Below are 11,225 nucleotides of genomic sequence, written 5' to 3'. Positions count from 1 at the left end.
CGGCGAGCACCCACCGTCCCGAGAGACGCCGAGCGCGGGGGCCCAGACCCGGGCGGCAGAGCCGCGGCCTGGGCAGCGGCTGGGCTCTCCCCACGCCGAGCAGCGCCATGGCGGCCCGCTCTGGAGAGCCGGGAGGGCCAGCGGTACTGAAATTGAAGGGCGGCTATTGAAATTGAGCAGGAAAACACACACAGATGTGAAAATTTTTGGAGTAAATAGCTAGTGGGTGAGGGCAGGTTAGCTCCTTTCCAGAGCAAAGCGTTTAAATATCCACGTTTTGCCATACAGCGAAATACAGAGCGCAACACCACAACGCACGCTCGTTTATTTGCAGGGATCGGTAACCGGTAACACGGTCCGCGGGGAAGGAAGCACCGCCGCAAGGCGGCTTCCCTGCCGCCCCGCCCGGGATCCGCGCTCGGCAGCCGCCCGCCTCGCCCTCTGCTCCGGCCTCGCCCCGCAGCAGCCGCCCCGGGGCCCCGCACGCCGCCCGCAGCGGCCGGGAGCCGCCGGCCGCGGAGGAGGAGGAGCCGCCGCCCGCCTGAGGAGAGCGGGGCTCGGCCGCTCCCCGCCCACAAGATGGCGGCGGGCGGGCCCGTCCCGCCCTGAGGCCGCCGGTGGCTCCGCGCCCCGCGGGACGCGGCCGTGGGGAGGCCTCGGCCTCGGCCTCGGCCTCGGCCTGAGCGGGCACCGCCCGCGCCCCGGCTCCACCGCGGGGCTCCCGGGGGAGGGCAGAGCCGAGCGCGGGGCGCCTGCGGGGGTTCAGCGGCTGAGCCTGGGGCATCGCGTCGCTGCTGGGGCCGGGATGGAGCTGGGGCGGCTGGAGTACCTGCAGGCCCTCGTCACCGAGTTCCAGGTGACAGACAGCCCAGGTAACCCCGGGCGCTGCTGCTCGCTGGTACTCCTGATGTACGCGCTGATACACGTTGAACGCGTTTGCTCACGCACCCAGTGCTTCTCCGTTGCAGAGGCCAAGGAGCAGGTACTGGCCAACCTGGCCAACTTCGCCTACGATCCCAAAAACTACGAGTACCTCCGGCAACTTCAGGTCCTGGATCTGTTCCTCGATACGCTCACCGAAGACAGCGAGACCCTCGTGGAGTTTGCAATTGGTAAGGACTGCACCTGACCGCCCTGGTAAGGGGCCGGCAGGCCGGGGCGCCGGGCCTGGCACCTCGGTTTGGCCGTCAGTCTCCTCCCCGAGAGGCAGATAGCAGTTGTGCTATCCCTGCGGTGCTGATAAGGCTTCGCTGTGCTGATAAGGCTTCGTTTAGCGGAGAACGAGTGGAATGGGGTGAGAGGTAGGAGGCAGGTACCTCCCCTTCAATCTAATACAGCTGCTGTGCTTGAAAGATGCTTTCTGGAAAGGTTTTTTTCTTAAAAAGACCAAGTAAACACTAGATGGATTACTTTAACAAAATCTCTCCTATGGAGAAGCAGTCATTAATACATAAATTGTTGCCCTGTATCATGAACAGGTCAAATGTTATCATTCTACTATTGCCAAGCAGTCTTCTAGAATACTTACTTGAAATTTTTTAATAAGCCCTCTGAGGAACTGCCTTATAATGATACGTCATGGTCTGAACATAAGCTAAGGGGCCAGATCCTAATTGTGAGTGATTCCATGAGATGGTGGTAAATATATTTGATTTTTGAGGTTTGTGGCTGAGCTACAGCAGGGAATGGCTGCATCTTAAAAGCCTCAAGTACAAACATTGTGTGCCTCTTGGCCACTACTGTTACCTCTGTTCGCTCTTTTTCTAACACACCTGCAGTAAACTGCTGGCTTGTAGCCTCCCTTAGGGTTAAGCGATACTGGAATTTGTTCTGTGAAAGACATTATGTCCAGTAGTACAGTGCCCTCTAATGACATACAGGAGGAGGAATGTTCTGGTGGAAAATCTCTGGAAAGAATCAAGAAAACCTTGCCCAATAAGCTGTTAAGAATTTTCCATCCAAATCTCACAGAAAATCTGGATGCTTATTTCTGTATGAGAAAAAAGGGATCAGCAGTGAATTTGAATCTTAGTATGAAGAAGATGAGGGTGTGAAGAGTCCGTCTTGCACGTGTCGGACATTTTCTCTTGCTGTTTCAGGCGGTCTTTGTAACCTGTGCCTGGATAAAACTAACAAAGACTACATCCTGGAGGCAAACGGGGTAGAGCCCGTCATCAACTGCCTCTCCAGCTCCAACGAGGAGACGGTCATGTCGGCAGTCACGACGCTGATGTACCTGACAACGCCGCAGTCGCGCCAGCAGACCACGGCTCTCCCGGTGGTGGAGTGCATGCTTCGCTTCTCTCTCTCAGCCAGCAGAAGGCTGAGCAATCTGGCAACCGTCTTCCTGGAGGATTACTGCACACCGCTGCAAGTGGAGGAGGCCAGGAATCTGAGCAAACACACAGCGGTGGGGATTCCTCTCCCCAAGGACTGAAGCTGCCCGAGCAGCGCGGCGCTGTTGAGAGGGAGACCTCCCTCTGTTTTCCCAGGCCTCCACTTTCTGCTCAGCAGGTCAAGAGTGTGTCAAGAACAACATTAAAGAGGGAAAGTGGCCGTACCAGCGCTTGGTTTTAGTTAATAGAGGAGGGTACAGCGCTACCATGCCAGTCAGGCCAAGCACGCAGCTAAAACTGCAAGCAAATATTTAAAATAAAACAGGTCACGGGTGTCAGAGCGCAGGTTGCCAAGTGCAGCCCAGCACCCGGCTTGCACCAATAACCCTTCCCAGCAGCTAGGGGGGTTTCTGCGTGGGTTACTGGGCAGCTCATATCCCCTCCAGTTCCTGGCTGGTTCTGCTGCAGCTCTCCTCTCCAGTGCCAACTCAAGTGACTTTGAAGTGTCACATAAATGTTATTGCTCCTGCAGAAGAGAGAAGGTGTTTCCCTGCCCCGGCAGTTTGCAATCTCACTGTGTCCCTTTGGTACTAAACATGCCACCCTGTCGTCGTGGCGTAGGCACCCGGCTGGGAAATCGCTGCGCAGGGCAGTTGTAGCTATCCTATAGATCAGGAAGTGGAAAGTGGTTTTTCTTTATTACCACTGGTGAGAAAGGTGAAGATTAAAAAAAAAGGGCTCATGGTACTCTGGCTCATGAGAACAGCTGTCTTGTAAACCTTCTCTTAATAAAACATTACCTTAAATGCTGTGTCAGCAGTCTTGTATAAGCTCATAAATATTTCTCTACAGCACTTGCAGCCCAGCCTTCGCCCACTCTTACGCACGTGGGCCAGAAATTGAAGCCAGCGTGGTCTCCTTTCATTATCGGCCAACGATGCAAAAGGCAACCCAAAAGCCAGGGTGGCTAAATACATAAAATTTAAAAGGCTCTGGTGCTGAGCACAGCCGTGCCCGACAGACGCCCCCGCTGTGTCTGCTTGTTTCCCTCTTCCTCTTTTTTCCCCCCCTCGGCCCCCAGTCAGCCCAAAATAAACGGGAGTGAGGTTAAAAGCACGTGCACACAAGAAAAAAAACACAAACAAGCAACCCTCAACTGCGTGCATTTTATAGTTTCTCTTCACCACCAGCAAACATCCACAACAACTCCGAAGAGGTTAACTACCTGAATGCACTCTTCCCGAAAGCTGGCGAGGAGTCGGCTCTGCGGCACGGCTAACAAACAGGGGCAGCTCATTGCGTGTTCAACTGCCCGCTCGCCGCCTCCTGGGAATGGGAACGGGCTTCCCAGCCCGCGGGTGAGCTGGCTGGCGCCCCGGCAGCGGGAAGAGCACAGCATCCCCTTTTTTGCGTTACTGCCTGCGCTTGCTTTCCAAAATCGCCTTCCAATCGTCCGCCCAGGACAGCAGCCGCCTGCGCGGCGCCGGCAGCCGGAGGTGCCTGTTGTGGCAGCAGGTGAACAGGACGTGCTCCCAGCTCGGGTTCGGCTCCGCGCCTGCGGAGGGCGAGGGAGGAAAGCGGGAGTCGGCTGGGGGGGTCTCCTCCCCAGCTAACAGAAAGCGATGCAAATGCTTTTCAAACCTCTAATGGTATCCTTGTCATCAAAGAGCAGGTCAGCAGATACGACGGTCTTATCGCGGGTTAGAATAATCCGCTCCACAAACTCGGGTCCCAAATGTTTTTCCACCCACTTATACTGCAGAGGCAAGAAATAAGATAGGAGAAAATTCTGCCATACTTTCGGTTTGCACCTTGCTCCAGTCAGATCAGCCCCAGGACGGCGATCTTTCCCCCATAAACCTAGGTCTGTGTCTGTGAATCCCCACCAGAGACTGGCTGTGGCCCAGGACACCGATTTAACCTGTACTTTTAACGGCCTTCAGTCAGCGCCACGTTTGCTGTGCCTAATCGCTGGCTGCTTGCCCCGAGCACGTGGGTTGTGCCCATCGAAGTCATTCCAGCGGTTCAGGTCCCCTCCTCCGTTCTTGTGCCAGTGGCAAACAGGGCTAATGCCAACGCTACAGCCTCCTCTTAACTCAGCCTTGGCCTCTTTCAGGACAGCTGGATATCTCGGGCTCCGGATTTAGACAGAATAAGGTTTTGTCGGTTGAGGAGCCTCCTGTGTGGAATCCCCTGGGAATACCCCATCCCTGTGGGCCACGCCAAAAGCCAAGCTTTCCGGCCTTACCCGGCCATGCTGCCACAGTCCCTTTGCTATCACCTGCCGACCCAGCTGGAGCCCAAGCGTCAGGCGCCAGCTCCAAGAGCGCGGGGCTCACGGCCGGCACCACGTGGCACGCCGAGGTTCCCCGTCCTGCGCTCTCGCTGCCCCTCGGGCAGAGGGATCGCAGGGAAGCCTGGCAGCCCGCGCCGGCTGCTGTCTTTAGAAATGACTGACTGGGGTGGTACGGAACAGCAAGGCCTTGCAAAAGCAGCATTAAAACCAGTAAAATAAATTCTCTCCCACCTTTTCCACGACGCAGTGCTCGTATTTCTGGAGAGGACTTGTGCAAATAAAGACTTCGGTGCTGAAAAGAAACAGCCGTTAGCAGTCAGGGCAAAGTGCGCCAGATAATGGAAAAGGGCTGCAGAGCGCAAAGTGTCCTTACTCCTGCATGTGGAACATCTCCTGCATGGCTTCAAGGGCTCCTGGGATTGGATCCAACCCTAGAAAGAAGCCAGGCGATTCATAGACACTGGCTACCTTAGCCTGCGAGAGACAGGAGGACAATTAGCAGTGCCTGTGCTTTTACCCGAGCTCTGTGCACAAGCTGTCCAGTCACCCCGTGTGTAACGGCCGTCAAAGGGCCAGCGCTTTAGAGAGAGAGGTGATGCTTCACACCAAGAGTGGATTTTAAAATTTCTCACCTTTTGGGATCCGGGAGAAGTCCAGCTCAGGCACACAAGAACGAGGAGTTACTCTCTGGTGGCTTGTTCGGAGTGAGGAGGCAGAGCTGGCCCCGACCCGGCTTTGTCTCTCCGAGCCGCTGCACAGGCAGCACCCCAAGGCAGCACTGTGCGCGGCTCGGCGTGCCGGGGCCTGGCAGAGGGAGAGCTCACGCCTCGCCCTTCCCAGCAGGTCCCTCGCCACTAACTCTTGCGAAAACCAAAGGACCACGTCGGAGGCTTCTGCTCCTCTGTCACGTTTGACTGAAATTTGCTTATGGCTCGGGAATTTACTGGGCGTGAGCGGGTAGATGCTATCGAGTCGCCCTCTTTTCCTTCAGAACCAAAAGGGCAATACAGTGACGGTGCTCATCGCCACCCTCAGCAGAGGGGCCAGCCCAGCGCACCCACACGCTTGGGGTTAATCCTTTTAGACCAGAACAGCTCAGCAAGAGGGAAGGAAGAGGAGAGCTAGGGAAGCCACGTTTCTTTGCTGCTTTCTATGATTTTCCATCACACACTAAAACAACAGTTGTTAAAGGAGCAGCCCCGGCGGGGCTGGGTTTGGCGGTGGCACCGGGGGGTCGCACCGGCCGCTCCCCCGGCTCAGGGCACCCAGCCATAGTGGTGGGCTGAGCAGGGCCCTTACGGATCACAGCTTCACCCCTTTTCTCTCTGCACCCGCTCTCGGTGGCAAACCCACCTTCCCTACACGCGCCTGGGATGCGGCCTGAATCATTAACGACAAACGGGTGGGAAAGGCGGCGCGCTCTGGAGTTATAATCGTTTTTAAGGGAGTGCAAGTAGGAAAGAAACAAGATTAACTGGAGGAGCAATGTTTGCCCAGGCTAAAGCGGCCAAAAGTGGTGCACAAAGGTAAAAAGAGTTTAATATGATACAGTGCAGTGGCATCTTTAATCTCTAAAAGGAAAAGTAGTATTTCCAGGGCAATTCCTGTGCCTGTAGGCAGGACTGTCCTTCCCGTCCTTTTTTTTTTTTTTTAAAATTTACTGGTAAGACGTTCTCGCACCTTTTACTCGTAGGAAGTTCACTGGTTTGAATCCAGCTCTGGTGAGTTAATTTTAAACAGTGCTGCCCGGTGACGGCTGAGCGGCCGGCGTTTGGTCAGAGCCTCTCAGCGCAGGCCGCGGCAGCCGGCGCCTCTTGCCCCACAGCCCGTCACCACGCACCCCCAGCACCCGCCGCGTCCCAGCAGCATTAAGTTAAGGGCTGAGTCCACTTCCAGGCCCAAGTTTCATTCTCAGACAGAGAGGTTAAGCTTCCAATACCTCTTCTACCCTGACACACGAATCTTACCTTCCCTGTGCTCATAGACTGAACTTCAGAGATGCTGAGCTAGCATTTTTCTGCAAACTTCAAACTCTTTACATTCCCATGCCACCGAACAATTTGGAAAACTTAGTTCTTGCTAAGTATTCTTCAAAGGCAGGCTGGCAGCCTTTGCTTAGAAACCGTACAAGATTGCTTTATAGTCCAGCTGATGGTCTCCTTGCTCTGTACCAGCAGCGGAACACCAATATAAAAACCATTTCAGCTGAGCGGCCCCGAGGAGGAGTCAGCACTACGCAGGCCTCCCAGGTCAGGGTGCTCGCTCAGCTATCATCACTTACAGCGACGCATAAAGCAACAGCCAGAACTCTGGCAGCGCTGCCTGCCTTCCCATGCAAGTCAGAAGAGGGTAAGGAGTCCAGGCGAAGATGTGGCAATCGGATCTGCCCAGATCTCTGTTTCCACGCGAAGCCTCCCCGATCCCAGCAACAATTCCCTGGAGCTCTTCCCAAGGAGACGGAGTTACAGAGTCAGGGCTTGCGTCTGAAAGCGCTTTTAGCCTACAGCAAGGCATCAGAAACTGGCAAGTGTCCACCACGTCACAAAAAAGGCTGGCTTTGCTGGAAAAAGACATTTGGTTTGATGACTCTTAGAACCAAAAGCCGTTTGTCAGGGGGAAAAAGAAAAAATTACTAGAAAAAGAAAAAGATTTCTTTCCTCATTCTTATCCCACCGTTGCTGAACGTTTGCTTTTAACTTCCATTAGCAAGACAACAACTTGGATTCAAAACTGGAGGAATTACGTCTATCCCTAAGCTTTTCCATTTGCGATACTTAAAATAATTCCAGAAATTCTTGCCACCGCTGGAGATGTTGAATCCTTTTTTGAAACTCTCTGGGGCCAGGTAACACAGCCTAAGTGCCGGGGAGATAAAGCCCCATCAACAACATCGCTACACACACAGGAAGCCAGACAGGCAAGTGCAGAAAAGAAAGTCTTGAGCAAAAGACTTTCTAAATAAAATGGATTTACAGCGTGAAATTCATGATCCACTTGCAATCAAAAAAGGAAGAAAAACCCAAGGAATGGTTCAAGTTTCAGGAGGCAGCTGCTCGCCGCCAAGAAAGCATAACCACCGCTTATAAGGGGGCAATGGTGCGTCATTATCGGGGTGCTTCCCACCCCGGCTGCTGGCGAGCCCGCGCCTGCCGCGGAGAGCGGGTGCCAGGCCGATCCCCCTCCTTTTGGCGGCCGACAAACTGCAGGTTCGGTTTCTCGGCACGGACGGGCGGCCCCGCGGAGCCCGGCGTGCCGCCAGCGCGGGACGGAGGAGCTGCTCGCGGTGTCTGCGCGGCCGGGTCCCGCCGGAGCTCCTGCAGCCGGGGGCAAGGAGCGATGGGATTCTCTGCACCACAGCCGCCCTGTCCCCCCGGGGCAGAACCACCAAGGGCTCTAGTTTTAACCAGCTGTGGGGTTTACATAAAACCTGTAGGAGCTTCGAATCTTTATTGTTCTGCCAAACGTACCTAAAGCAGCCCCGAGATCCAGAGGCTACCGAAGGAGACAGACGCACAACCACACGAACCTAACTGCCTTAGGAAGCGGGGCTAATAACAAACCATAAGGTGAGAGCTTTCTGCCACTGCTAATCCGCGTGGGATTCAAAGCCTGGTTATTTCATCGACACACCTAAGGTTTGGGAAAGAAAAGGATGAGCGTGAACCAAATTAGGGAATGGGAATGCCAGAAATAGAACAGAACGCACCTTTCAGGACAGATCAGCTTGTAGACCTGGATAAAAACAAATAAAAAGCCACGACCCCTTAAATTACTTGCAATTTGTTTGTCCCAGTATACCTAAATGGGATTCACGTAAGGAATACTCACTTAAGCAACAAATCATGCTTGTTCATGTAAAATGATAAACAAATCGTGCCCACTCCCTATATTTACAAGTTACTCATTCCAGGAAGTTTTGAGCATCCCTAGGCATCGATCAGAGCTTGGCCAGTTTGGAGCCTGGGGAAACGCTGCCGGACCCGGCGCTCCCGTCTGTCACCCCGGCGCAGGAGCCGGTGCCTCCCTATGGAGCAGGGGGGAAGGAATGCGAGATGTCGTTTCTTAGCAGGAAAAAACCTACGGGCTCAGTACAGGATCTTAAATTTAGCAGCGAACGCCTCAGGGAACGCGTGCGGCACAGCCTGGCGCAGCATCCATTCCGTTCTCTTACGGAGGCCCCGGCTCTCCTGCGGTCACCAGAAGGAAGGGTGAAGTCTGGATTCCCAGTATTTTTAATTTTGCCTTGCAAATGCCTCTGATATTCATTCAGTCATTAGCAAACATTAAAAATAGCAACAATTTGCACAGATGCCGGGTGTACCACAAGCTTTTTACGTGCTGTTCCAGACGGCTTACCTACTGTGCACTTGCTTGCCAGAGCGTGCAGAGGGGACGATACAGGTACGGGGCTTTCCTGGCTGTACAGAACCCGTATACAGCATTTACATTTCTTGTTAACACTTGCAGAGGGCTCAGGGCGCTTTAGGTAAGTTACTACCACTGCTGCAGGGCGAGGGCAGTTTACGAGTGGGTGAAGAACAAGCCGAAGACGGCTCAGCGAATAGTTTCGTCCACTTATTTTTCATGATGGAATCACTCATTCCCAATTCCCGCACACACACACACCCCCCCCTTTGTAAAGGGCTTGCAAACCTCCTGGGAGAAGTCACTAATTATTGCTATACGTATTAAGGCTGCTAGCATGAAACGACCCTTTGTAGCACCCCCTTAAAAAAAAAATACACCCCCCCCCTCCCCTCTGCTGTGCATGTTCCTTTGCTCACAGCAGGGGTACGAGGGAGGGAGGGACAGAGGGAGGGAGAAGGGGGGGAAGGAAGGGAAGGAGGGAGGGAAAGAGGAAGGGGGAGAGAAAGGGAGGGAAGGAGCGAGGGAAGGAGGAAGAGAGGGAGGGAGGGAAGGAGAGAAGGGGGGAGAAGAAGGGAGGGAGAAAGAGAGGGAGAAAGGGAGAGGAGGAGAAAGGGAGAGGAGGAGAATGGGAGAGGAGGAGAATGGGAGAGAGAGAAGGAAGGAGGAAGGAAAGGAGAGAACAAGGGAGGGAAGGAGGAAAAGAGAGAAGGAGGGAGGAAGGAAGGGAGAAAGGGAAGGAGGGAGAAAGGGAAGGAGGGAGGGGGAGAAGGGGGGAGAGGAAGGGAGGGAGGGAGGAAGAGAGGGAGGAAGGGAGAGAAGGAGAGAGGGAGGGAGGAAAGGGGGGAGAAAGGGAGGGAGGGAGGGAGGAAAGGGGGGAGAAAGGGAGGGAGGGAGGGAGGGAGGGAGGGAGGGAGAGAAGGAGGAAAGGGGGGAGAAAGGGGGGGAGGGAGGGGGAGAAGAAGGCGCGACCCCCCCGTTTTCCAGCCGCGCCGCTCGCCGCAAGCGCCGCGGCCGCGCTCACCGCCAGGTCCTCCCGCAGGCAGCGGTACTGCTCCCGCACCGAGAAGCCGCTCCGCTCCGCCAGCTCCACCCGCGGCTCCCCGGGGAAGCGCGCGCGGAAGCCCCGCAGCACCGCGCCCTCGAAGTTGGCCAGGACCCCGTCCATGTCCACCAGCACCCGCAGCGGGCCGCCCGCGCCGGCCATGCCGCCCCGCAGCACCCGGCCGGGCGGGGCGGGCCGCGGCGGCCTCCACACGCACGCGTGGGCGGTGCGGGGCGCCGGGGGGGGGGGGGCGGCTGCAGCGGTAGCCGGGGTGGCGAGCTGAGGGCGAGAAGGGGCGAGCGAGGGCCCCTCCGCGCTTCTCGGCCCCTTGGCAGCCACCGGCGGCAAAGCCGAGGGAGCCGCGCTCGGCCGAAGTCGCAGCCGCCCCCCGGGAGCGTTAACGAGCTCGGCTGGTGGCGGGGCTTGCAAAGCAAATAGAATTTGATTATTTTCCTCCTGCCAGGCCAGCAAAGCGGTGGGCACGACTCCCATGCGCCGGGCAGCCGTACCCCATCCCGCAGCGGCTGGGAACGCCGCCCCCAGCGCAGGAGCGCCTTGGAGCAAACTCGGTTTTACCGGTGAAGCGCCCAAGGCCGGGGCCTCTCCAAAGCGAAGCCGGGGAGGCAGCAGGCAGCGGTTCTCCAGGAGGAGGCTGGAAGAGGCACGCTCTCCCCAGCGGCCATCGCTCCTGCACAAGCCCGCTGCTCGGCCGAGCCCCTCCGGGACGGCAGGGCGCTTCGTAGCTCGGTCTCCCTTGTTAGCGGCTAATTTTGGGGTTTTTTTTGGTGAGGAAAAGAAACTTTCCTCTATTTTCTTGAGATTTGGATAAAATAGATTCTAGACATCGAGCCCCATTCCATGCTTCTCTGCTCTAGAAGCTAAAAACGAAGAGGCACGTCAGACACTTTCTCCAGGGGAAGACGCGCACGGCAGAGCCCTCAGGCCAGCGCTAAACTCTTCCACCTCTATTAGAGCAGGGCAGGACGGCCGAGACGAGGACAAAGCAACACCAAGCCCGTGAAATAAAACCCACACAGGAAACGCTGCTTCAAAATTTCTATATTATTTACTTTTAAGCAACAGTCCAGCTTTGTGAAATTACAACACACACTTTAAAGGATGAGATTTTCACCTCATGGTCAAGCACCAGCATGATCATGCACAGCGTTGAGTCAGTTGTAAA

General features: G+C 55.6%; 2 protein-coding genes across 3 annotated transcripts; one reads left to right on the top strand and one right to left on the bottom strand.

Annotated features, from left to right (window-relative positions):
* Positions 1-415: 415 nt before the first annotated feature.
* ARMC7 (armadillo repeat containing 7) lies at positions 416-3,136 on the top strand. Of its 2 annotated transcripts, XM_009474122.2 has the most exons (3): positions 430-872; positions 969-1,112; positions 2,100-3,136. In XM_009474122.2, the coding sequence occupies exons 1-3, from the start codon at positions 806-808 to the stop codon at positions 2,435-2,437; spliced, it is 549 nt and encodes a 182-aa protein (XP_009472397.1). In that variant the 5' UTR covers positions 430-805; the 3' UTR covers positions 2,438-3,136. The 2 variants fall into 2 exon arrangements, with proteins under 2 accessions (XP_087606949.1, XP_009472397.1); XM_087750823.1 differs by having other exon boundaries at positions 416-1,112.
* Positions 3,137-3,472: 336 nt separating this feature from the next.
* Positions 3,473-10,956, bottom strand: NT5C (5', 3'-nucleotidase, cytosolic). The gene is made up of 5 exons (XM_087750382.1): positions 10,022-10,956; positions 5,006-5,106; positions 4,864-4,924; positions 3,978-4,092; positions 3,473-3,891 (listed from the first exon to the last, which is right to left on the bottom strand). Exons 1-5 carry the CDS (start codon positions 10,532-10,534, stop codon positions 3,749-3,751), a joined length of 933 nt encoding a protein of 310 aa, XP_087606508.1. The 5' UTR covers positions 10,535-10,956; the 3' UTR covers positions 3,473-3,748.
* Positions 10,957-11,225: the final 269 nt, after the last annotated feature.

This window comes from Nipponia nippon, unplaced genomic scaffold (assembly GCF_047370975.1).
Source record: "Nipponia nippon isolate SJK-2023a ecotype South Korea unplaced genomic scaffold, ASM4737097v1 scaffold_14, whole genome shotgun sequence".
NCBI lineage: Eukaryota > Metazoa > Chordata > Aves > Pelecaniformes > Threskiornithidae > Nipponia > Nipponia nippon.
The sequence above is the reverse complement of the archived record's forward strand: the minus strand, read 5'-3'. Positions and strand labels throughout refer to the sequence as shown.

Excerpts from the sequence above, each read along its gene's own strand:
- NT5C (XM_087750382.1), bottom strand. The coding sequence starts at position 10,534 with ATGGGAGTCGTGCCCACCGCTTTGCTGGCCTGGCAGGAGGAAAATAAT. Across the intron at positions 5,107-10,021 it reads GCCTGCGGGAGGACCTGGCG|GCTAAGGTAGCCAGTGTCTA; the intron begins GTGAGCGCGGCC and ends TGTCTCTCGCAG. Across the intron at positions 4,925-5,005 it reads GAGATGTTCCACATGCAGGA|CACCGAAGTCTTTATTTGCA; the intron begins GTAAGGACACTT and ends GTTTCTTTTCAG.
- ARMC7 (XM_087750823.1), top strand. The coding sequence starts at position 806 with ATGGAGCTGGGGCGGCTGGAGTACCTGCAGGCCCTCGTCACCGAGTTC. Across the intron at positions 1,113-2,099 it reads CCTCGTGGAGTTTGCAATTG|GCGGTCTTTGTAACCTGTGC; the intron begins GTAAGGACTGCA and ends TTGCTGTTTCAG.